This window comes from Vipera berus (assembly GCF_964194415.1).
Source record: "Vipera berus genome assembly, chromosome: 4".
NCBI lineage: Eukaryota > Metazoa > Chordata > Lepidosauria > Squamata > Viperidae > Vipera > Vipera berus.
In genome coordinates this window covers 2,738,786-2,764,063 of record NC_138206.1, presented here as the reverse complement: position 1 = coordinate 2,764,063, position 25,278 = coordinate 2,738,786, and the positions used below count along the sequence as shown (strand labels likewise).

The 25,278-nt window shown below is 47.5% G+C and overlaps 1 protein-coding gene across 3 annotated transcripts; it reads right to left on the bottom strand.

The window, feature by feature from the left end:
• Positions 1-30: 30 nt before the first annotated feature.
• Positions 31-25,278, bottom strand: LOC308668162 (putative mitochondrial transporter UCP3). Of its 3 annotated transcripts, none has more exons than XM_081327862.1 (8): positions 25,269-25,278; positions 7,230-7,406; positions 6,228-6,438; positions 4,788-4,985; positions 4,581-4,682; positions 2,603-2,783; positions 1,539-1,943; positions 31-208 (listed from the first exon to the last, which is right to left on the bottom strand). In XM_081327862.1, exons 2-7 carry the CDS (start codon positions 7,353-7,355, stop codon positions 1,829-1,831), a joined length of 933 nt encoding a protein of 310 aa, XP_081183988.1. In that variant the 5' UTR covers positions 7,356-7,406; positions 25,269-25,278; the 3' UTR covers positions 31-208; positions 1,539-1,828. The 3 variants fall into 3 exon arrangements, with proteins under 3 accessions (XP_081183988.1, XP_081183987.1, XP_081183986.1); XM_081327861.1 differs by lacking the exon at positions 25,269-25,278 and adding an exon at positions 8,389-8,563; XM_081327860.1 differs by lacking the exon at positions 25,269-25,278 and having other exon boundaries at positions 7,230-7,962.

Genomic DNA, 25,278 nt, shown 5'->3' with positions numbered 1-25,278 from the left:
TATAAATCTGAGATATATTTGCATTTTTTTAAAAAAAAAAGTTTATTGAGAGAAAAAGGGAAAATGTACAATGCTGGGGACAAAGTCTGTAGTGGGAGGGAGCCCTTGGTTTCCTATCTAATTTGTTATTATAATTTATTTTGATAGCGGAGTTTCCTAGCGGGATTTCAGAAAACAGGCTCTCTTTTTCCACCGGTTTTCACCTTCACTAGAAAAAAAAGGAGAAAGGAAGATGGTTCAGCCAAAGCGGTCAAAATTTTTGCATATTTTTTTTTTTGAAAAAGTGTTTTGAGCGCGGAACAAAGTGGTAAGTCAATCAATACTTGGGATGTTCTGATAAAAAGAAAACATGTAATGTTTCAAGCTTCACAGCACTAGAAAATCACAGAAATCCTAAAGCAGCCCTCATTCTGTAATAATAATAATAATAATAATAATAATAATAATAATAATAATAATAATAATAATAATAATAATAACAACAACAACAACAACAACAACAACAACAACAACAATAAATAAAAATAAAAGTAAAAGTAAAAAGTTGGAAGGGACCTTGGAGGTCATCCAGTCCAACCCCCCGCTCAGGCAGGAAACCCTATACCATTTCAGACAAATGTCTGTCCGGTCTCTTCTTAAAAACTTCCAGTGTTGGAGCATTCACCACTTCTGGAGGCAAGGAGTTCCACTGGCTAATTGTTCTCACTGTCAGGAAATTTCTCCTTGGTTCCAGGCTGCTTCTCTCTGTTATAGAATAACACAGTTGGGAGGGACCTTGGAGGTCATCTAGTCCAACCCCCTGCTCAGGCTGGGAACCTTACACCATTTCAGACAAATGGCTGTCCAGTCTCTTCTTAAAAACTTCCAGTGTTGGAGCATTCACCACTTCTGGAGGCAAGGAGTTCCACTGGCTAATTGTTCTCACTGTCAGGAAATTTCTCCTTATTTCTGGGTTGCTTCTCTCTTTGTTTTCCATCTTAATATTATCAGAGTAGGAAGAGCAACCGTTGGCTAAGCTAAGTACTACCAACCACCCTTCTTAGAGAAAAATTGACCGAGAGGATTCCCCACTGCGTTTTGTTTGCAGGCAAAGCTACCTGTTTATCAACCTCTGCAAATTGTTACTCTAACACAGGCTCTTCAAACTTGACCCTTTCATGACTTGTGGACTTCAACTTCAGCCAGGCACGAATTCTGGGAGTGGAAGTCCACACGTCATGAAAGGGCCAAGTTTGAAGACTTCCCCCCCCCCGGACTTCAACTCCCAGAATTCCTCAGCCAACCATGCTGGCTGAGGAATTCTGGGAGTTGAAGTCCACAAGTCATCAAAGGGCCAAGTTTGAAGACCCCTGCAGTCTAACACAATGTTTTCCAAAGTTGGCTTCTGGAAGAGGGGTGGACTTCAACTCCCAGAATTCCACCCGTCTCCCAGGGGCTGATTTTGGGGGGGGGGGGAAAGCACAGCTCTTCAGGTGTTTCAGAAATATGGATCAAGCAAGCTAAGATACGGTGGCCTGGTAGCATTTTAGGATCCTTACCTCTCGGGATCCTTTCCCGGAGACCCCGTGCTATCTGACCCACATCTGGTCGGCTTTGCTGAGCAAGGATGCGTGATCCACGTCTAGTTGCGGCTCGTTAACATGATAAAAAGTCTTCTTGCAGCGTGTGTAGTCTCGTGCCTTAATGGGCACAGCGTGGGCAGCAATTAATATAATTGATAGGTAGGCTTGCCATCAGGGCAAGAACTGTTTGCAGAGTTTAAAAGTCCCCCCCACCCTTTGTAGTTCTCTCTTCAGCTGGAGGAGACCCTGGCCCGGATCGGATCGGATCAGAAGGGGGCTTCCCAAGAGACCTGAGCCAAAACCATCAACCGCTTCAGCTGCTCGTAGGACACGAACATCACCACGTTCCAGGATCCCAGCCGTAAGAAAGATGGCATGAAGCTGGGGGGAAAAGAAAGATAAAGAAAAGAAAAGGGATTTAATTGCCGGCGCCCGAGAGCGGAGAATGTACAAGCCTCTGTGTCCAGGAGGTCAAAAAAGTCAAGATGGCGGCCCCGAGGTTGAGTTTGACCTGCCGTCTCCTTCTTTACCTGCAGTGGTGTGGATTTGGGATCAGGGATGTAATAATCAGGGATTATTATCAGGGATCATTTGGGATCAGGGAAATTAATAATAATAATAATAATAATAATAATAATAATAATAATAATAATAATAATAATAATAATAATAATAATAATAATAATAATAATAATAATGATGATGATGTTGGAAGGGACCTTGGAGGTCATCTAGTCCAACCCCCTGCTCTATATTCCATATAGTCTATATGGAATAGACTATTTGCTATAGTCTGTTCCATATTTATTTATTATTTTATTTTATTAGATTTCTGTCCTGTCCTGTCCTGTCCTAATTCCTGAATGCTATTTCTGTCAGTCGCTTTTTTCACTGCCGTTGTAACTTTGAACGGTCAGTAAATGAACGGTCATAATTCGAGGACTAGCTGTATCCCAATCTGTCCCCCAAGGAGGTTTTTGGGGGGACGGGTGGGGAGGAGCAGGGGGCCCTCCTCGTGGTGAGGGGAGCCAGTCACCCACCCTTTGTAGAAAGCACGGGGTCCTTCTTTCACCACCATGGTCAGCATGCAGTTCAAGGCGTTCTTGTACTGTCCGGCGCCGGAGTTCATGTACCGCGTTTTGACCACGTCCACCGGCGACGCCACCACCGTCGCGCAGAAACCGGCTCCGAACGCCGCCAGGAAGTGGCACGGGAAATTATCTGGGGAGACAAGGGAGCGGAAGACGCTCAGGACGATGGGCCTCAGAGGCTGGAGAGAAGGTGCCTGGCGCATTGCCTTCACCAAGAATTCTCCAGGCCGCCCCCAACTCATTGCAGTTCGCTTAGCGACCGTTCCAAGTTATGACGGCACCGAAAAAAAGGGACATTTTTTTTCACACCGAGGACCGTTGCAGCATTCCCTACGGTCATGTGAGTTACATTCCGAGGGTTGATAACCAGTGGTGGGATTCAGCCAGTTCGCACTGGTTCGGGAGAACCGGGAGCTAATTTTTTGTTGGGTTCGGAGAACCGGCTGAATGCACACCGCTTCTGGAAGTCCGTTTGAGGCCTGGGAGGCCTGGAGCAGGCCTCCCAGGCCTAGAACAGCCCACCAGAAATGCATGGACGCCACTTCTGGAAATCCTTCTAGGCCTTGGATGCCCAGGCCCAGAATGGACTTCCGGAAGTGGCATCCATGCATAGAACCGGTTGTTCAGATATTTGAACCCTACCACTGTTGATAACTGACTCCTATTTATGATGGAGGTAGTGACAGATTTTATTTTCCTGGGCTCCAAGATCACCGCAGATGGGGACTGTAGCCAAGAAATTAAAAGACGCTTGCTCCTGGGGAGGAAAGCCATGGCAAATCTAGACAGCACACTAAAAAGCAGAGACATCACCCTGTCAACAAAAGTGCGTATAGTCAAGGCTACGGTCTTCCCAGTTGCAATGTATGGCAGTGAAAGCTGGACCGCAAGAAAGGCTGAGCGCCAAAGAATGGAGGCCTTTGAACTCTGGTGCTGGAGAAGACTCCTGCGAGTCCCTTGGACTGCGAGGCGATCAAACCGGTCAGTCCTAGAGGAGATCAACCCTGACTGCTCTTTAGAAGGCCAGATCCTGAAGCTGAAACTCAAATACTTTGGCCACCTAATGAGAAGGAAGGACTCACTGGAGAAGAGCCTCATGCTGGGAAAGATGGAGGGCAAGAGAAGAAGGGGACGATGGAGAAGGAGGTGGCTGGATGGAGTCACTGAAGCAGGAGGCGTGAGCTTAAATGGACTCCAGAAGATGGTAGAGGACAGGAAGGCCTGGAGGAACATTGTCCATAGGGTCGCGATGGGTCGGACACGACTTCGCAACTAACAACAACAACATTTATGATGGTCGCAGCATCCCGGTGTGTGTGTGTGTGTGTCACGTGATCCCCTTTTGTGACCTTCCGACAAGCAAAGTCCAGCGAGAAACCGGATTCACTTAGTAACCATTGACTAATTTAACAACTGTAGTGATTCACTTAACAAATGTGGCAAGGAAGGTCGTAAAACGGGGCGAAACTCACTTAACAAATTTCTCGCTTACCAAGGTACATTTTGGGCTCCATCATGGTCGTACGTCGAGGACTACCTGTCTCTCCTTTTTTAAAAAGTTTTGTTGATATAATGGTTGCAACCATTTAATACAGACCAGGGCATTTTATGGCCTGGCCACATCTGGGCCCTTTGGCTGTCCTTCTCCGACCCGTTTACTCACTTAACAACTGCCGTGAATCATTTAACAGCTGTGGCAAGAAAGCTCATAAAATGGGGCGATACCTGGTTAACAAATTTTGCTGTGGTCTAAGACTACCTGTATGGAAAAGATCAAAGGCAGAGCCTCCCCTGAATTGTGACTCCCTCTGTGTATCCAGAAAAGAATAACAGGGTTGAAATGGGATCTCAAGAGTTCATCTAGTCCAACCCTTCTGTTCCATTCCATTCCATTCTTCTATCCAATCCTCTCCTCAACTCTCCTCACCTGTCATCAGGTGATGTTTGAGCAGGGTCTCCTTGATGAGGTCATAGGTCACCATCTCCCCACAGTTCACAATGGCGTTACGAGTGATGTTGGGGAAGGTCCCTGCCAGGGACGAAAGGAAATGTCGGTGATGGAGAAGGAAAGTTTTTGGATTCCAAAATCGCTTTTGGGGGGGGGGAGGGGCGGGAACCAGATGTGGACAGGTACCTTTCCAGAGGCCTCGGACCCCTTCTTCCCGGGCGATTGTTCGATAGGCGTCCACTGTCCCGTTGTACTTCTTGGGAGCCCCCACCAGCTGGATGTGGGCTTGGAAGCGGACTTTCACCACATCTGTTGGCTGGGCGCAGGTCACCGCCATGGCGCCGGTGGTGCAGCCGGCAAGGAGGCGGGTTAAAATGCTGGCCTCTGAGATGGGACGAGGGAGAAAGGGTCAGTTACTCTAGAGCACAGCTCCCCAACATTTGCGGCTTTGCTGCCCGCCGCAAGCCCGTACGGAGCTCGCACACGCGAGCTTGCCCACCGCTCGCACAAGCGCAGATGCGTGCGTGCACGCGGTCACTCGCCCGCCACTTCCACAGCCCGGGTTTGAACGGCCCAAGGCCGTTGGGGACCCCTGCTCTCTAGAGGAGCACAGAGAGGACGTTGGACAAGCTGTGCGGAAGCCGATAGCAAAGCCTGAGTGGGGTCCAGGAAAACAGGGAAGGGTGAGAAAGAAACACAAGATCCCTTTCCTTGATTCTCTTTGGTGTAAGAGGCGGGTGGGGTGGGGGGGAGGGGAACACAGGCAGGCTGTTGGAGGCTGGAGCTACAACGCAGTTTTTATTTCTGGTGGACTCTGTTTCCTGGTTCGGTCTACCCCGAAGGGCTGAGAGCGTCAGGGAGAAATTAGGGAAGGGGTCCCTTGGTGATGAGGATTCTTAAGCTCTATGAGGGGGGGGAGGAGGAGGAAGAGGAGGAGATAGATGAGGACAGGCAGAGAGGGAGGAGAAGAAAAAGAGGAGAAGATGGGTGAGGCAGAGGAGGAGGAGGAAGAGCAGGAAAGAAGGAAAAGGAGGATGGCGAGGAGGAGGAGAGGGAGAAGAAGAGGAGGGGGAGATAGAGGAGGTGGGGAGGAGGAGGAGGAAAGGGAGGAGGAGAAGGAGAAGAAGAGGAAGAAGAAGAAGAGGAGGAGGAGGAAAGGACTGTGGGCTCCTTGGTGCTCTCTGAGCTTGGTTATTTTCTTGCAGACGTTTCATGACCCAACTAGGTAACAATATCAGTGCTAGAAGGGAGTGTGGTTTGTGGAGGAGGAGGAGAAGGAGGAGGAGGAGGAGGAGGAGGAGGAGGACTGTGAGGTCTTTAGTGCTCTCTGAGCTGGGTGGTTTCCTTGCAGACGTTTCATGACCCAACTAGGTAACAATATCAGTGCTAGAAGGGAATGTGGTTTGTGGAGGAGGAGGAGGAGGAGGAGAAGGAGGAGGAGGAGGAGGAGGAGGAGGAGGACTGGGGGGGTCCTTGGTGCTCTCTGAGCTGGGTGGTTTTCTTGCAGACGTTTCATGACCCAACTAGGTAACATCATCAGTGCTAGAAGGGAGTGGGATTTGCAGAGATGAGGAAGAGGAGGAGGAGGAGGAAGAGGAGGAGTCTTATGCCAGACGCCAGACTTACGCTCGGAGCCCTTGGGTGTGTAGAGCTGCTTCACGGAGTCGTAGAGTCCGATCCGTACCGAGGCGAAACTCATCTGGCGCTGAAGACCGGCCACCAGCCCTTTGTAGAGGCTCTTGGGCCCTTCCATCTTCACCATGGTGGTGATGGTGCCGAAGACCCCCTTGTATTTCACTTGCCTGCTCGCTTTGCAGGTCCTCGATTCCCCCTGGATCTGGGACGAGAACGAGAGATTGGGTGGGTGTTATCATCCTGGCATGGGTCTGAACCGCAGTTTCTCAACCTTGGCAAGGTTAAGACACCTGGGACTTCAACTCCCAGAATTCCCCAGCCAGCATCGCTCATCGAACACAAGACCAAAAAACCCCCCACAAACCAATAATCAAGGCTTACTATAGTATTTAGGGTTAACACTGTGCATAATGTGCATTAAAGAAATTCTCTCTAGAGCAGGGGTCTTCAAGCCTGGCCCTTTTATGACTCGTGGACTTCAACTCCCAGAATTCCTCAGCCAGGAATCCCTCCTGGCTGAGGGATTCTGGGAGTTGAAGTCCACGAGTCATAAAAGGGCCAGGTTTGAAGACCCCTGTGCTCTAGAATATAATAAGAAGAGACGCCTACAGGCAAAAAGATGCACTCCTATTTATATCTTTCAGAAAAGGAGGAAAAATGATACACGTGCATTGAGCAGCTGTCAGACTAATGGATCCCTGCCCTGGCAAGGGGCTGGACTAGATGACCTCCAAGGTCCCTTCCCATCCTTCCTTTGTATGCTTCCACACTTCACTGCCCCTGCTTGTCCCTAGCGTTCTCCTTCGGCGACCCCAAAGGTTTTTTTTTTTTCCCCAAAGGCAACTGGACTTCTTTTGTTTTTGCTTGAAGAGGTTTCGCTCCTCATCCGAGAAGCTTCATTCCGTTCCGACTGAAGGGTGGAGAATGAAAGGATTTATGTTCTTTGCCATCATCGTCTCCTTTAGTGACGGTGCCCTTCTGGATGGGACCTACCTGGAGCCGGACTTTTGCTGTGTCCAAGGGAAACGTGCAGAGATCAGCAACGCAGGCGGCTGTGCCAGCGCTGAGGAATTTGATGGGCGCTGAGGGTGGGATGTCGGTGGGCTTCAGACCAACCATCCTTCTCGGCAACTACAGTCTCCACTCCAGAAATCCTTCTTTGGGTGTTATCTAAAAAATGGTGATGTCTGAGTCAGAAACAGCTCTGCCCTTTAGGGGGAAGGAAGGAACCTAGGAGAAAAAAAAATAAAGTCGACAACAACAACAACTGCGATGATTACTACTATCGCTATAATTTACGCTGGACCGAAATTTAATCGAAGTAGTTGATCCAGGTCGGCGGAACTTGAAACGCAGAGACACGTAGCTGCCAAAGTTTCATCCTTGACAGAAACTCTTGTTGACAAGATTATAAAAGGTGGGAGTTTTGTGGCACTGCACAAGGCCAACATCCTTTTTTGTGGCCGTTTTCTTTCAAAGGGGTTCCTCCATATCTCACTGTGTCAGATGGATTTAGGCTGGGGGTTGTATATGGAATAGAATTAGAATTAGAATTAGAATAGAATAGAATAGAATAGAATAGAATAGAATAGAATAGAATAGAATAGAATAGAATAGAATAGAATAGAATAGAATAGAATAGAATAGAATAGAATAGAAATATAGAAATATAGAAATATAGAAATATAGAAATAGAACAGAACAGAATAGAATAGAAATATAGAATAGAATAGAATAGAAAATAGAATTAGAACAGAACAGAACAGGATAGAATTGGAATAGAGTAGAGTAGAGTAGAGTAGAATGGAATGGAATAGAATAGAATAGAATAGAATAGAATAGAATAGAATAGAATAGAATAGAATAGAATAGAATAGAATAGAATAGAATAGAATAGAATAGAATAGAATAGAATAGAATAGAATAGAATAGAATAGAATTCTTTATTGGCCAATGATCGGAGACACAAGGAATTTGTCTCTGGTGCCTAAGCTCACAGTTTAAAACAGCAAGTAATAAGTGATAGATAGGTCATAATCATAGTTATCATTAAACCTAAGTTACAAACAACCATCGATAAATCATAGTCACTAAGCGACTGATTGCAAGTCGAGAACTGCCTGCAACTAAGCAGTAAAAACAGAATTTCTACCTGGACCGGGATAATTTTTCTCTCCCAATTCTCAGGCTGGTCTGCCGCATTCACAGCTGGAAGAATCTTCTTGCTAAAACGATTTCTTTCAATAATTGCTAATCAAACCGTTCGTCAATCAACGATCCGGCTGGTCCAAGCGAGGAGCAGGGAACCTTTTTTTACCCGGCTCAAATCTACGCCGGGACTCTTCTTCGTCATCCTTGTCCATCCCCATTTATAAACTCAGCCAGGCTGGCATTTCGACAAGATGCCAACGGATGAAAACACCCATCGTGTGGCGGGTTCAGCCAGTGCGAGGACTGAAATGACACCCACACACACACGACCGGTGTGCGTTTGTGGCCAAAAATAGGGGTGGCATATGTTACTATAAGGGACGCGGTGGCTCAGTGGGTTAGGACGCTGAGCTTGTCGATCAGAAGGTCGGCAGTTTGGCGGGTCGAATCCCGAGTGCCGCGTAACAGAGTGAGCGCCTGTTACTCATCCCAGCTTCTGCCAACCTAGCAGTTCGAAAGCACGTAAAAATGCAAGTAGAAAAATAGGGACCACTCCGGTGGGAAGGTAACAGCGTTCCGTGCGCCTTTGGCGTCTAGTCATGCCGGCCACATGACCACGGAGACGTCCTCGGACAAGCGCTGGCTCTTCGGCTTTGAAACGGAGATGAGCACCGGCCCCTAGAGTCGGAAACGACTAGCACGCGTGTGCGGGGGAACCTTTACCTTTACCTATGTTACTATGGAAATATCACTGTTTGTACACAGGGATTTTTTTCCCCATCCCGTACGGGTCTTCTGAGACACGAGGCCATGAAACAGCGACTGGGAGTTGAGTTTTAGGATCACAGGCAGTCCTCAGCTTACAGCAGATCATTTAGTGACTGTTCAAGGTTACAACGGCAGTGGAAAAAGCGACTTAGGGCCCTTTTGCACGCTTATGACCGTTAGTGCAGCCTCCCCTTGATCGCGTGATCAAAATTCAGAGGCTTGGCAACTGACTCGTATTTATGACGGTCGCCGTGTCCCGGGGCCACATGATTCCCTTTTTGCGACCTTCCGACAGGCAAAGTCAATGAGGAAAGCCGGATTCACTTAGCGACGGCGTTACTAACTTAAGAACTGCAGTGATTCCCTTAATGGGGCAGGAAAAGTTATGAAACGGGGCAAAACTCACCTAACAAGATTCTCCCTTAACAACGTACCTTTTGAGCTGAATGGCGGTCGTAAGTCAAGGACCACCCACATTCTTTCTGCCAACCTTCCAAGCTGCTCACCTCTGTAGTGTGTGGTGGCTGCATTCAGACGAACAATTTAACCGTGTCCGGTGCAAACACACCAGGGAGTGCGGTAAAGGTGCCAACATCCTTAACTGAGTCTGTGTTAACTTGAGGAAGATGTTTAGCTTAGTTTAGCAACAGATGGAAATTTATTTTGGGGACTCTGCCAATCTAGGAAAATGACCTATGACATATTTCCACTGCTGTGCCAGTTGGCTGCTAAGCGAGTCACGCTGAATTTACAACCTTTTTCCCATGGTTAAGCAAATCACCACGGTTGTTAAGTGAATCATGCGGTCGTTAAGCAAATCCACTTTCCCCCAAAGTCACTGGGGAAGCCAGATTGATCCACTCAGTAACCGTTTTACTGGCTTAACAGCTGCAGTGATTCACAACTGCGCTATGAAGTCGTAAAAAGGGGCGAAACCTACTTAACAACTTCCTTGGTTAACGAGGGAAATTTTGGACTCCACCGGGGTCGTAATTCGAGGACTACCTGTATTGGTTGGTGTGCCGCAAGTCCGCAAACATGCAAGGCATTCGGTTCTATCTTTTGCCAATGGATGCTCCGGAGAGCTAGAATTGTCTAGTGGGAACGGATCCTTGAGGTCATCCAGTCCAGCCCCGCTGCTTAGCGAAACGTCACAGTTCAGGTTCTGCGGAAGGGAAGCCAGCCACGCCTTTGCGTATTTAGGGACGTTTTGTCAGGAACATTGTGTGCTTATCGTTTACCGTTAACAGCAGCCGGGGCCCGGGAAATTGTGCGACCTCCGAAGTTGTGGTTGTGGGGACGTCACAGGAAATTTTTTTAAAAGTTTTCTCGTTTGTGTTGCAAGCCGCCATCCTTTGGGTCAGGATCTGGCCGTCAAAGGGCAGGAGGAAAATGCCAGCCTCTTCTCGAGTTTCTGGGACAAACAGTTCAGGCCAAGAGGCAACATTTATTTGCGTGCCTCGAGTAAGTTGCAAAAATGTTCTCGCAACTGGCCGGCTGTCCGGCAAAACATTAAAATTGCCCCATTGTTAGAGGGTGGAAGGGCGAAGCGACACCGTGAAATTGCCATGGGTGTAAATTGCGGCATTTCGCCTGGGGGAGAAGGAGTCAGAAATAGTCGGATTACTGGCTACTTTTAGGGGGAAATCTGCACCCTGCGTGCACGACTGGATGGAAAAACCAGCATTTTTGAGAAAGTAGAGCCATGATAATTGAACTGTGTTAACTTTTTTGGATGTGCGTGTGAATATGGAGCACAGCCATATTAAATGCTAGTTTCTGGCCAAATAAATAAATAATAACAAATGCAATTTTTTCATCATGTGACCGTGGGAGGCTGCAAACAACTATAAATGCAGGCCTGATTGGAACTTTGAACCTGGGTTGTAGGTAGCCTGGGGAAGGTGCGTCGTGACTTTGGATTGTTGGCCAGCAACTCGTCCTAAGTCGAGGACTACCTCCAGACAGAACCTGGGTATCTCCTCAGCCTACTCAAATTTTACAGCCTCCCCAAGAAAGAGGGAAAGCGTTAGGGAAGGGTCTACTACTCCAACGTATCTCAACCTCGGCCCCTTTAAGACGTTTGGACTTCAGCTCCCAGAATTCCCTGGCCGCACGTGAATTCTGGGAGTTGAAGTCCAGGCATCTTAAAGGGGTTGAGCTGCCCGGCTCTCCTGCCTGAAATGTTACGTGGCTATCCAAGAAAACAAGGCTTGAATTTGTAAAAATGTAACTTTTGTCTTTATTGTACAAAAACCGCAGAATCGCAAAAATAATGATAGAAAAAAGCAAAGTAAAAATTCTTCGTAAATAAATTAGCGCACTTTCCGTTTGGAGAGATAATTTTCCCCGTGTTGTTAAAAACCGGACGAACCAGGAGGATCAAGGTCTACAATCGATCAGAGGCACACATACGCACCTGGATGAGCATTTGCACATCCTGGAGTGGGTTGCTTTTTTTGTGTGTGGTTTTTTTTTGCAGCAGCAGCAGCAGCAGTCCCCAATCCCGTGAGGACGGAGTGGCTTGTTTGCACCCCGAGTTCATTGTAACTCTTGCGCAATCCCTTCCAGACCACCCGGGACAATCAGGTGAGCCTCCGGCCTGCACTGGAGTGGAGGGGGCTGGCGCTTGGAACTTAAAAGGATTAAAATTAGGGGGGGAAAATTACAATTAATTAGTTCAGGGTGCCTTTTTTACCCCAGACTCGGCTTTCACTTGCAAATTCCTCCAGGCGGGGAATCCAGAAACGGTGATTTTTTTCCCACGGGAGAAAAATGAAAGGAAAAGGCAAACAGGTGCTCCGGAATGGATTTTTAAAGAGGGAGGGACCGTGCCTCCCGGGATCCAAGGGATCCAGAGTGCTTGAGTGGGAGATGAGACTGTTTGGAATAAATCTCTTCCTCTCCGGCACTCGAAAAAAAGACACCAAAATGGGATAAAGGATGAATTCTGCTGCTACAAAGAGGCTTCCCCCCCACCCACCCCACACACTATCTTTCTATTGCTACTCATCACTTTTGGTTGGCAGGTGGAATAGCTCCAAAGTGGCATTGATATTTGAGAAAGAAAGAAAGAAGAAAGAAAGAAAGAAAGAAAGAAAGAAAGAAAGAAAGAAAGAAAGAAAGAAAGAGGAAGGAAGGAAGGAAGGAAGGAAGGAGAATGAAAGAAAATTGAAGGAAGGAAGGAAAAGTAAGAGACAAATAAAGAGAAAAAGAAAAGAAAGATAAAGAAAAAGAACAAAAGAGAGAGAAAAAGGAAGAAAGGAAAAGAAACAAAGAAAGAATGAAAGAAAAGAAAAAAAGAGAAAGAAAAAAGGAAAGAATGAAAGAAAAGAAAGAAAAAAGAAAGAACAAAAGAGAAAAAGAAAGAAAGAAAGAAAGAAAGAAAGAAAGAAAGAAAGAAAGAAAGAAAGAAAGAAAGAAAGAAAGAAAGAAAGAAAGAAAGAAAAATTTTTGGATTCCCCTGCTGCCACGGGGTGGGTGGGTGGGAGGTCCCAGCTATGCCAGGGGCCCTGGCTGTGATTTAGCCCAGAGGGGCATCTTCGCAGCTCCCGTGCCAGACCACCCGGGACAATCAGGTGAGCCTCCGGCCTGCACTGGAGTGGAGGGGGCTGGCGCTTGGAACTTAAAAGGATTAAAATTAGGGGGGAAAATTAAAATTAAGGAAACGTTCAGAGTGCCTTTTTTACCCCAGACTCAGGCCAGGAGGAATAAGATGCCGAGGGGAAAAAAAATGGCGAGGGCAGAAGATGGCCTGGAGAACGTTAGGTGTCCTGGTGGTGCCCACTCCAAGCTCAAAGTTGCCATCCGGATGGCCGTTGCAGGGGATGCCAACCTGCGTTCTCGTGGCTTGCCCATGTCTCCAGCCTCTTGACAAGAACAAAGTGCTGGATTGTAAAGTGCTGTTTCAGAAACAAAGGCGGGGGGGGGGCACAGGGAAGAGGGATCTTGCCCTGCTGGGACCCCTCCTTTGCATCCGGGGCAGCTGGCATTAAGACAGGTGAAGTTGCAGCGGCCTGTGGACGCTACCTTTGCAGAAAGATTTGTACAGCGGACACGGCCCGGCAGGCCTTTACGGTTTTTTGGAGAACTGCATGGAAAAGATCCGAGCGATCCTTTTCGTTTCGTCTTCGGGCAGCGGAAGAGGCATCGGGCGTGGACTGGGCTGGATCAGCCTTCGGGGAGACATTTCCGCAGCCCGGCTCGGGTCCTCTCCGGCCTGAAATGAAGGAGGGAAAAAAAAAAAGGAAAAAGGGCTCTTAAGAGCTTCCGGGTTGTTCTCAGACAGAAATCAAAGAAAGAAAGAAAGAAAGAAAGAAAGAAAGAAAGAAAGAAAGAAAGAAAGAAAGAAAGAAAGAAAGAAAGAAAGAAAGAAAGAAAGAAAGAAAGAAAGAAAGAAAGAAAGAAAGAAAGAAAGAAAGAAAGAAAGAAAGAAAGAAAGAAAGAAAGAAAGAAAGAGTGACTAACAGATGCAGTTTCTAAATTTGATGCATGGAAGAAACTAAATGAATAAGAAATTAAAGGTTTGGGAAGACGAGCTTTTTTTAGGAATCGACTGATTGGCTGGGAGACTCTAAAACCCACAGTCGCTTGCCAAAATGAGATGGGTGGCATTTAAATTTAATAGATAGAATAGACAGACAGACAGACAGACACAGACAGACAAACGGATCGATCAACCAACTGACCGACCGACAGTTGACAGAGAGAGAGGATAGATGGATGGATATTGAGTAGAGAGACAGATGATCTTGTTGGATGGATGAATGGATAGGTGGATGAGAGAGAAAGACCTAGATCTGTGGTGGCAAACCTATGGCACGCGTGCCACAGGCGGCACGCAGAGCCCTCTCTGTGGGCACGCGTGCCGACATCCCAGTCCTAGGCCTTCAGCTGGGTTTTATAAAACCTTTTCGCTTTAGGCCTCCGCCGCCGTGCGCAAAGAAGACCCAGTTTTGATCAATCAATCAATTTCAACTTCTCGTGGGGAAAAAAAAATCTTGCAAAGTTGGAATTGATTGATTGAACTTTTTAGTCCCACCCACTCTGCCGTTACCACCGCAGCCATGCCCACCCAATGGGCCACGCCCACCCAATGGGCCACGCCCACCCAATGGGCCACGCCCCCCCGCCCCCCCGATGATACGTAAGTGGGTTTTGGGTTGCAGTTTGGGCACTCAGTCTCCAAAAGGTTCGCCATCACTGACCTTGATTGACAGAGACAGAGAGACAGATGGATGGACGGATGGGAGCAGAAACTCGCTTAAGAACCGTTCTGTTTAGCAACGGAAATTCCTGGCTCATCAGTTGTGCTCATAAGTGAAGGACTACATGAAAGGGAGTCCTCGATACCGCAGCTGAGCCCAGAATTTCCGTCGCTAAGCGAAACATTCAGTAAGCGAACTTTGACCCATTTTATGACTTTTCCTGTCACCGCTGCCAAGTTACTAGCACGGCCGTTAAGTGAATCCGGCTTCCCCAACTGACTTTGCTAGTCAGTTGGTCGCAAAAGGGATCCTGTGAGCCCGGGGGGGACACTGCAGCTGTCATCAATACGAGGCGGTTGCCGGGGGGGTTTTTTTCCGAATTTGGATCACGTGACCTGTGGGGATGCAGCGACGGTGTCTGAAACGGTCCTAAGTCACATATTTCGGTGCCGTTGTTAACTTCGAAGGGTCATTAAACGAAGCCGGGGACTGCCTGTATGGTAGAAAGGGAGTGGGCATCCCCGTTGGGCGGGTGGGCGGGATTGCCGAGAATCAGAACAAGCCAGCATCCCGCAACTGGCCAGCATCCTTGAAACACCAATTTTAAGCCTCTGCCGATGCTCACATTTCTTGAAACTGGATTCTTTATTCAGGGGGGAAAAGTGTGTTTCCGTCACAGGTTTGAATTGTGCTGATGAAGGATCCTGATTTTTTTTTATTATTATTTAATCAGCCTTCCCTCTACCTTGCCCTGAACTTTGGGGAAAGGAAGGGGGAGGGAGCGAGCCAGAAGAAGCCGCAGGAGGAGGTGGGGCGGCCATTAAACTCTGTTCTGCAATATTAAACCCTGGTTGGGAACCCGCCTCCCTTCGGCAAAGGGCAGCCCGGCCAGGCCGCCGGTCACCAGCTATTAATGGCCCTGCTGCCACCTTTCACCTACTCAGGGGGCCTGTTTTGCTCTCCAAGCTGCACCCTGAAACTCCGGGAAGCCGGGCTGGTTTCTCGAAAGGGGCCGTTCTCGGCCGAGTTCAGCTTATCCAAGCAATAAACCTGGTTGCTAATAATACACTCGGCTGCACTTTCGCCTCGCCTCGGCTCTCTCTCGCAATAAAGCGACATTTTTTTTTTCTTTCTTTGCAAACCGCAGGATCTAAGCCCGGCGGTCATCAAATGTGTGTGCCAGAGACAAAAGCGTTGGCTTAAAAAAATCTCCCCCGGGTGCTTGCAAAATGGAGGGAGGGAGGGAGGATATAGATGAGATATAGATTAGGTAAGAGATAGACAGACAGATAGGTGGATGGATGGATGGATGGATGGATAGATAGATAGATAATGGAAATAGATAGATATGGATGGAGATAGATGGATTGATAGACAGATAGGTATGGATGGAGATAGATAAATAGACAGATATACTTAAGATAGATTATATATAAGAGATAGATAGATGATAGAGATAATAAGATTGATAGAGATGATATATAGATGATAAATATAAATGATAGATGATAGATATAGATGAGATGATGAATATAAATGATAGAGGATAGAGATGATGATAAATATAAATGATAGATAAGGTATACTTAAGATAGAGTATAGATAAGAGATACAGATAGAGATAATAGATAGATAATGATAGAGATGATTTAAATGATAAATATAAATGAGAGATCATAGATGATAGAGATGATAAATATAAATGATAGAGATGAAATAGATATAGATGATAGAGATGATAGCCAGATATAGATGATTAATTGATATAGATGGTATAGATTATAGATATAGAGGATAGATGACAGATATAGATAATAGATGGATATAGATAGATAGATCGATCGATCGATCGATAAACCTGATATTTCTTGCTGATTTTTTATTTTTTATTTTTTTTTGCTGCTCCTGCTGCTGTTCTAGGACTGGCTCCTTTCTCGCTCCCTAGGCCAGGGGTCCCCAACCCCCTCGCACGAGTGTAGCTTCACACCCAGGTGTGCGTGCCTGCTGTTTGTGCAAATGGGGCTGTGCGCGTGATCGCGTGCGCCGGCTGCTCACGTGGAACCATCTCCTCCTCCGCTGGTCCGCAGGGCCGGGAAGGTTGGGGACCCCTGCCCCGGGCTGCTCCAGAGTCTTTGGCTAGTTTGAAAAACTGGGGAGGCCCTTGGCGCTCCAGCGGGACGTTCTAGCTATCCATCCAAGGTCCTTTTTTCAATGAGCTTTCCCGAACCCAGGATATCGTAAATATACTGGATTCCATTTATTTCCTTGGGGTTTTTTAATTCCTTTCTTGCTTTATAAGTAACTCAAGGTGGCGAACATGTCTATTATTCCTTCCTCCTCCTGTATTCCCCACAACAACAACAACAACCCTGTGAGGTGGGTTGGGTGAGAGGGACTGGTCCAAAGTCACCCAGCCGGCTTTCCTGCCTAAGGCGGGACTAGAACTCACCGTCTCCTGGTGATTGGCCCAAAGCCACCCAGTCAGCTTTCATGCCTAAGGTGGGACTAGAACTCACCGTCTCCTAGTGATTGGTCCAAAGTCACCCAGCCGGCTTTAATGTCTAAGGTGGGACTAGAACTCACCGTCTCCTGGTGATTGGCCCAAAGCCATCCAGTCAGCTTTCATGGCTAAGGTAGGACTAGAACTCACTGTCTCCTGGTGATTGGCCCAAAGTCACCCAGCCGGCTTTCATGGCTAAGGTGGGACTAGAACTCACTGTCTCCTGGTGATTGGTCGAAAGTCACCCACCTGCCTTTCATGTCTAAGGCGGGACTAGAACTCACCGTCTTCTGGTGATTGGCCCAAAGTCACCCAGTTGGCTTTCATGTCTCAGGCGGAACTAGAACTCTCAGTCTCCTGGTAACTGGACCAAAACTACCCAGTTGGCTTTCCTGTCTCAGGCAGAACTAGAACTTCCCGTCTCCTGATTTTTAGGTCCACATCTTAACCACTACACCAAACTGGCTCTCCTGCCCCAATACCCCAAGGTCACGGCCCCTGCGGTTGGACACAGCCCTTCTACGTGACCCAAGGAAGCAGCCCATCCAATGCCACGTAGGCGACCACGTTCGGGGGAGGGGGGGGTGGGCTCCTCGGCACCCGGTGCTGTAACTTTCCAGTTGCTTGAAAGGCTGGGCTAAAAGTTCAGACAAATGACACCCGTATCGGATTACAGGCCGCCTATTTATGTAGACTTATTTACACTTAATCCAGAGGCGCTGAAAATGTCCGACAGGGCTGCTCGGCCTCTTAAGGGACCGGGCAAGATGGCAGATGCCTCCTTCCTGCCAGCCTGCAGGTGGCTGTTGCTGGCACAGCCGAAAACTCATCCGGCTGCACCCGGCACCCGTTTGCCTCTGTACAGCTTGAGTCAGCAAGGGAGTGAGGCGTCCGGCTGTGGAAAGCCAGCCAGGTGAAGGGGAGGCTTCCTCTGCCCATCAACACACTTTAGATTTCAGGCACTTCCGAGGGTCAAGCCCCCCGAGCGACCGGCCCAAGGGATCTCAGCTGACCGGGGAAGGATCCGGTGGATTTCCTCGGCTTTTTGGTCAACTCAAGACCCGTTTGCTGGCTGGCATTAAGGATGAGGAGCTGCACGCTCGTCCACGCTGCAACCCCCAGCTCTCGTCTAGCCGGCAGCCAGCAAGACAATTCAAGAGACCCCTGCAAAGGTTTCCCCTTCCCCAGTAAGAAACTCCCAAGTGAGAGATGTGCAGGTTCCCCCAGATATTAGAACAGAAATAGGAATAAAGAATAGAATAGAATAAGAGACGAGACGAGACGAGAAGCCAAGTCAAAAGAGACCGAACAGAGTCACAGTTGGAAAAGGGACCTTGGAGGTCATCTAGTCCAAAGGACGTTTGTGTCCTAAATGGCAAAGGGGTTTCTTCTTCACGCAGGGGGCTGGACTAGAAGACCTCCAAGGTCCCTTCAAACTCCGCTCTTCTGTTCTTCTACTCTCGGTCTGGGAAACCAATCGGAGGCGTGGGCAGAGGTATGCAGAAGGCACACGGGCGGCGCAGGACAGAGAAGAAGAGACGAAGGGGAGGGTGGGTCGACGAAAAAGGGGAGAAGGGGAAGCGCAGTGCTGGCGCGCCACGTTGGCCGCTTCCCACACGCCGCCTGTGCATTATTTCCAAGCGGCCTTGAACACCCTCGATTCCCCGGACTCGGCATTAATGTTGCAGAGGCAAGAAGAGCAGTGGGAAGAGACTCGAAATGTTTCTTGTTTTTTTGTGGGAGGCTCTGCCCTGAGCTGGCTGGGACACAAACTCCCCCACGGTCTCCACAGAAGAACCGAGTTGGAAGGGGCCTCGGAGGTCATCTAGTCCCAACTCCCTGCTTGAGCAGGAGACTTTCTCTACCGTTCTGGAGAAAGGACCGTCCAAACCTTTCTTAAAAACCTCAAGGGATGGAGCGCCCGCAACGCCTGGAGGCGGCTCCTTCAGAATAACAGGACAAGAGAGTTGGAAGGGACCGGGGAGGACATCTAGCCCAACCCCCTGCTCGTGCGGGAGGCCAACGACCATCCAGCCTCCTTCCTAAAACCCTCCAGCACTGGAGCACCCATGAGTTCTCGAGAAGGTGCTGTAGCCATAAAGCGGGTGGCCGCGGTCGTAAGAGTGCCACTGCGGTCACAAAGTGAAGCAAACCTGGTTTCGTCGAAAGCCAGAAGCCCTTTGCCAATTTTGGGCAAAACCAGCCGTAAAATGCTGTAGGTGATTTGGGGACCCTGCAAACGGCAGCAAATGTGGCCCAACTGCCGAGTGTCCAGGAACTTCGGATCTGGGTTCTAAGTCCCCCTTTTCAGGTTGGTCGTAACTACGAATGCTCATTTAGTGACCGGTCCTAAGTCAAGGACTACGTGTAATGAGGAGTAGAGGGTCATTCTCCCCTTTAATACAGCAGAGGTCAAAGTTGTTTCTCAAATTGCACCCAAAGGTGCAATTTTGGCAGATGAAGGACGTCCTAGTAATCGCACAGACTTACGACGGTTCATTTAGTGACCAAGGTCACAGCAGCATTGAAAAGAGTGGCTTAGGATCATTTTTCAGACTTTGGACCTTCGTAGCATCCCTGTGATCGAAATTCGGAGTCGGCTTGGCAACTGACTCGTAGTTACAACGGTTGCCGTGTCCCAAGGTCACGTGTCCCCCTTTTTGCAACCTTCTGACGAGCAAAGTCAATGGGGGGGAAGCCGGATTTGCTTAACAACGGGGGACTAACTTAACAGCTGCAGGGATTTCACTTAACAACCGTAGCAAGAAAAGTCGTGAAATGGGACGAAACTCACTGAACAGATGTTTCACTGAGCAGCGGAAATTTTGGGCTCAATTGTGGCCATAAGCAGAGGACTTCCTGTATAAAATTACGTTGAATATTTCCATTAGGGAACTGGAGCAAGGGAAGGTTAATGGCCTCTGGGTTGAAAGGAGGAACTCAAAAGGCACCATTACCTCATGGACCTCTTGAGTCCGAATAGAATAGAAATACAGAACAGAACAGAATTGAATAGAATAGAATTACAGAATAGAACAGAACAGAACAGAAATACAGAATAGAATAGAAATGAATAAAATAGAAATACAGAACAGAACAGAAATACAGAGTAGAATAGAATAGAAATACAGAATAAAATAGAATAGAAATATAGAATGGAGTAGAATAGAAATATAAAATAGAAATATAGAATAGAATAGAATACAGAATAGAATAGAAATATAGAATAGAATAGAATAGAATAGAATAGAAATACAGAATAGAATAGAAATACAGAATGGAATGGGATGGAATAGAACAGAACAGAATTGAATTGAATAGAATTACAGAATAGAACAGAACAGAAATACAGAATAGAATAGAATTGAATAAAATAGAAATACAGAACAGAATAGAAACGCAGAATAAAATAGAATAGAAATATAGAATGGAGTAGAATAGAATAGAAATATAAAATAGAAATGTAGAATAGAATAGAATAGAATAGAATAGAAATACAGAACAGAATACAAATATAAAATAGAATAGAATAGAAATACAGAATAGAAAAGAATAGAAATACAGAATAGAATAGAAATACAGAATGGAATGGAATAGGATGGGATGGAATAGAACACAACAGAACAGAATAGAATAGGATGCTGGAAGGGACCTTGGAGGTCTTCTAGTCCAGCCCCCTGCCCAAGCAGAAGAATCCAAAGATCCAAAAAGCAAGATTTAGCCTTTTAGTTAGCCTGCCATCACGCATCAGGCTGGGGAATTCTGGGAGCTGAAGCCCACAAGGCTTAAAGTCGCCATGGTTGGAAACACCCCCCCCTCCAACACCCCCCCCCCATTCTAGAGCACGGATTTTTCTATCTTTCTGTTCCTTCCTGTTAGTTTTCTGTCCCTGTTTAAAAAAAAAACCTCAGGAATTCTGAGTCCAGGAGAAGTGCAGGCCTCTCCGATCTTGGCCATTCCTTCAGGGTCACGAAAGGTCTAATTCTGCTTAAACCGAGGCAAGATGTTCTCCTCATTTGCCAATGCTCTTTATAGATTTCCCCAGAGGCCGCAAGGTGCCTCTTAAATCTGCTCTCGGTGGAAATGACAGCTGATACGTCACTCATCACTCGCCTGGGTGAAATCTAACCCGGATTTATGAGGTCAGCGTAAGGAACTTTCTGAGAAGGACTATTAAAAAAATAAACCTCTAACTTTGGGCACCTTAAGGAAAGAACAGGACGGTATCTGCACCCCTGAATGATTTTGCTTCTAAAATTACCCATTTGGAACCCAAAGGTTTCTTGATTTATCACTTACACAGTGATTCCTCCTTGGATTTTTAGCTTACACACGCCCTACTCAGAGAGAGGGCTGCTAATTCGGAACTCAAGAGTAAAATGAATTGGGTTCTAGAAGAAGGGTCTTCAAACGTGGCCCTTTGATGACTTGTGGACTTCAACTCCCAGAATTCCCCAGTCAGCATGGATGGACTTCAACTCCCAGAATTCCTCGGTCAGCATGGATGGACTAACTTCCAGAATTCCCCAGTCAGTATGGATGGGCTACACCTAAAATTCCTGTCAGCATGGATGGACTTCAACTCCCAGAATTCCCCAGCCATCCAGAAACAATGCCCTAAGCCAGGGGTCTTCAAACGTGGCCCTTTTATCACTTGTGGACTTCAACTCCCAGAATTCCTCAGCCAGCATGGATGGACTTCACCTAAAATTCCTATCAGCATGAATGGACTTCAACTCCCAGAATTCCCCAGTCAGCATGGATGGACCAACTCCCACAATTCCCCAGTCAGCATGGATGGACCAACTCCCAGAATTCCCCAGTCAGCATGGATGGACCTCACCTAAAATTCCTGTCAGCGTGGATGGACTTCAACTCCCAGAATTCCCCAGCCATCCAGAAACAATGCCCTAAGCCAGGGGTCTTCAAACGTGGCCCTTTTATCACTTGTGGACTTCAACTCCCAGAATTCCTCAGCCAGCATGGATGGACTTCACCTAAAATTCCTATCAGCATGAATGGACTTCAACTCCCAGAATTCCCCAGTCAGCATGGATGGACCAACTCCCACAATTCCCCAGTCAGCATGGATGGACCAACTCCCAGAATTCCCCAGTCAGCATGGATGGACCTCACCTAAAATTCCTGTCAGCGTGGATGGACTTCAACTCCCAGAATTCCCCAGCCATCCAGAAACAATGCCCTAAGCCAGGGGTCTTCAAACTTGGCCCTTTTTATGATTTGTGGACTTCAACTCCCAGAATTCCTCAGCCAGCATGGATGGACTTCACCTAAAATTCCTGTCAGCATGAATGGGCTTCAACTCCCAGAATTCCCCAGCTATCCAGAAACAATGCCCTTAGCCAGGGGTCTTCAAACTTGGCCCTTTTATGACTCATGGACTTCAACTCCCAGAATTCCTCAGCCAGGCACACCATATTTCCCCCATGCTGGCTCAGGAATTCTGGGAGTTGAAGTCACAAGTCATAAAAGGGCCAAGTTTGAAGACCCCTGTTCTAGAAGATTCCATGCCCTGTCAGCCTCCCTGAGGCCTTCTGTTTTCTGCTTCCATTTTGAACAGGTAGCTCTCAACTTTTAACGACAGCTGCGCCCAAAATTTCTGTTGCTAAGTGAAACAGTGGTTGAGTGGGTTTTGCCCCGCTTAATGACCTTTCTTGCTGTAGTTGTTAAGTGAATCACTGCAGTTAATATCCACGGTCGTGAGGTAAGCCTGGCTTCCCCATTGACTTTGCTTGTCAGAAGGTCGCAAAAGGGGACGCTGCGACCGTCATAAAGACGGGTCGGTTGCCCAAGTGACCAAATTCTGATCACGTCACCCAGGGGATGCCGCAGCGGTCGTAAGTGTGGGAAAACGGTCATAAGTCGTGGTAACGTGGAACGGTCACTAAATGAGGAATACCTGTCATGTTTTCAACAACAATCAAGGCTGCAGTTGGGGACGGTCGTAGAATGGAGACAAGAGTCTAAAATTCACTTACACCCAAAGCAATAAATAAGGCTCAGTTGTGCCCCATAACCAAGACATAACCGCAACAAATCTCTGAACATTTAGACATATCTGGTTTGTTTATACCAGGGGTCGGCAACCTCGGCTCTTTTATGACACGTGGACTTCAACTCCCAGAATTCCTGAGCCAGCTATGCTGGCTCAGGAATTCTGGGAGTTGAAGTCCACGAGTCATAAAAGAGCCGAGGTTGCCGACCCTTGGTTTATACGATTTTACAATTTCTATGAGGGATAAATTTCTGCTCACGACACCCAACGTCCTAGTCTCTGCCAACTTTATACGCTCTCCTAGCTGTGCTGGGCTTTCTTCAAATATCTTAATAATAATAATAATAATAAAGTTGGAAGGGACCTTGGAGGTCATCTAGTCCGACCCCCTGCTCAGGCAGGAAACCCTGTACCATTTCAGACAAATGGCTGTCCAGTCTCTTCTTAAAGACTTCCAGCGTTGGAGCATTCACCACCTCTGGAGGCAGGTTGTTCCACTGGTTAATTGTCCTCACTGTCAGGAAGTTTCTGCTTAGTTCTAGGTTGCGTCTCTCCTTGATCTTCAAATACAATCCATCCATTTCCCCCCCATTCTCTGGAAATTAACAGCTGGCTTTTTAAAAAAACACGAAACCAACAGTCAACGACACCCCCACACAAGAAGCCCCAACTCAAGAGGAAGAGCAAATAATAGTCCAATCAAGGAACCATTAGGAATTCATCAACAGCTATTTGTATACACAAAGGAGTGCAAACCTCACTCCCTTGTAGCACTGATGACGTTACCTAGTTGGGTCATGAAACGTCCGCAAGGAAGCAACCAAGCTCAGAGAGCACCAAGGACCCCACAGTCCTCCTCCTCCTCCTTTCCACAAGCCCCCTTCCCTTCCGGCACTGATGACGTTACCTAGTTGGGTCATGAAACGTCCGCAAGAAAGTAACCCAGCTCAGAGAGCGCCAAGGACCCCACAGTCCTCCTCCTCCACTCCACAAACCCCACTGCCCTTGAGCCTGATGATATTACTTAGTTGGGTCATGAAATGTCTGTCAGAAAACAACCAGACAGCACCAAGGACCGCAAATCCTCCTCTTTCTCTCCACTAGCCCCACTCTCTCCTAGCACTGATGATGTTCTCTAGTTGGGTCATGAAACGTCTGCAAGAAAACCACCCAGCTCAGAGAGCACCAAGGACCCCACATCTTCCTCCTCTTCCTCCTCCTCCTCTCCCTTCTAGCACTGATGATGGTCCCTAGTTGGGTCATGAAACGTCTGCAAGAAAACCACCCAACTCAGAGAGCACCAAGGACCCCACAGTCTGTCTTTTTCTTTCTTTCTTTCTTTCTTTCTTTCTTTCTTTCTTTCTTTCTTTCTTTCTTTCTTTCTTTCTTTCTTTCTTCTTTCTTTCTTTCTTCCTTCCTTCCTTCTTTCCTTCCTTCCTTCCTCTTCCTCCTCCCTCCTAGCACTGATGATGTTCCCTAGTTGGGCCATGAAACGTCTGCAAGAAAACCACCCAGCTCAGAGAGCACCAAAGACCCCACAGTCCGTCCGTCCTTCCTTCCTTCCTTCCTTCCTTCCTTCCTTCCTTCCTTCCTTCCTTCCTTCCTTCCTTCCTTCCTTCCTTCCTCTTCCTCCTCCCTCCTAGCACTGATGATGTTCCCTAGTTGGGTCATGAAACGTCTGCAAGAAAACCACCCAGCTCAGAGAGCACCAAGGACCCCATAGTCCTTCCTTCCTTCCTTCCTTCCTTCCTTCCTTCCTCTTCCTCCTCCCTCCTTGCACTGATGATGTTACCTAGCTGGGTCATGAGAAGTCTGCCGTGAACATTTGTGGAACCAGGGCTGGTAAGGACTGACACAAACTTGGTGAGCACACCGAGATCCCCACAGTCTTCCTCCTCCTCCTCCTCCTCTCCTCCTCTCTGCAAACCCCACTCCTTTCTAGCACTGATGGTGTTCCCTAGCTGGGTCATGAAACGTCTCCAAGAAAACCACCCCCCAGGGACCCTCACAGGCTTTTGAAAGAAATACTTTCAGGGCGTTGAAGGCTGAACTAATTCGGACTCCGGGATTGCCTTGGCGTCACGGCTGATGCGCTGAGGGCTGACGGCCCGTTTGCGGGATCCTTAGTTGGATCAGATGGATTAGCAGGTGATCCTTTCCCTCCCCAAGTCAAGCCTGCAGATATTAATCCTATCAAGGTCTGGGGAAGAACGAGTTTTTTCCCCCTCTATAATATTCAGGGCTGAAGATCAGGCAGAGGAGAAAATGCAGACAGCTCCTCCACTGGTTTTTTTTTTAAAATTGATTACTTATTTATCGATTACACCTGCGAGTGACCCTGGGCGGCTTACATTTTATATAAAATCATTTTTTAAAAAAATAATACTTACTTTATTCGCA

Coding starts and splice junctions, on each gene's coding strand:
- LOC308668162 (XM_081327862.1), bottom strand. CDS start 7,355: ATGGTTGGTCTGAAGCCCACCGACATCCCACCCTCAGCGCCCATCAAA. Junction 4,986..6,227: donor CACACCCAAGGGCTCCGAGC/GTAAGTCTGGCG, acceptor GTCCCATCTCAG/AGGCCAGCATTTTAACCCGC. Junction 4,683..4,787: donor GGTCCGAGGCCTCTGGAAAG/GTACCTGTCCAC, acceptor CGTCCCTGGCAG/GGACCTTCCCCAACATCACT.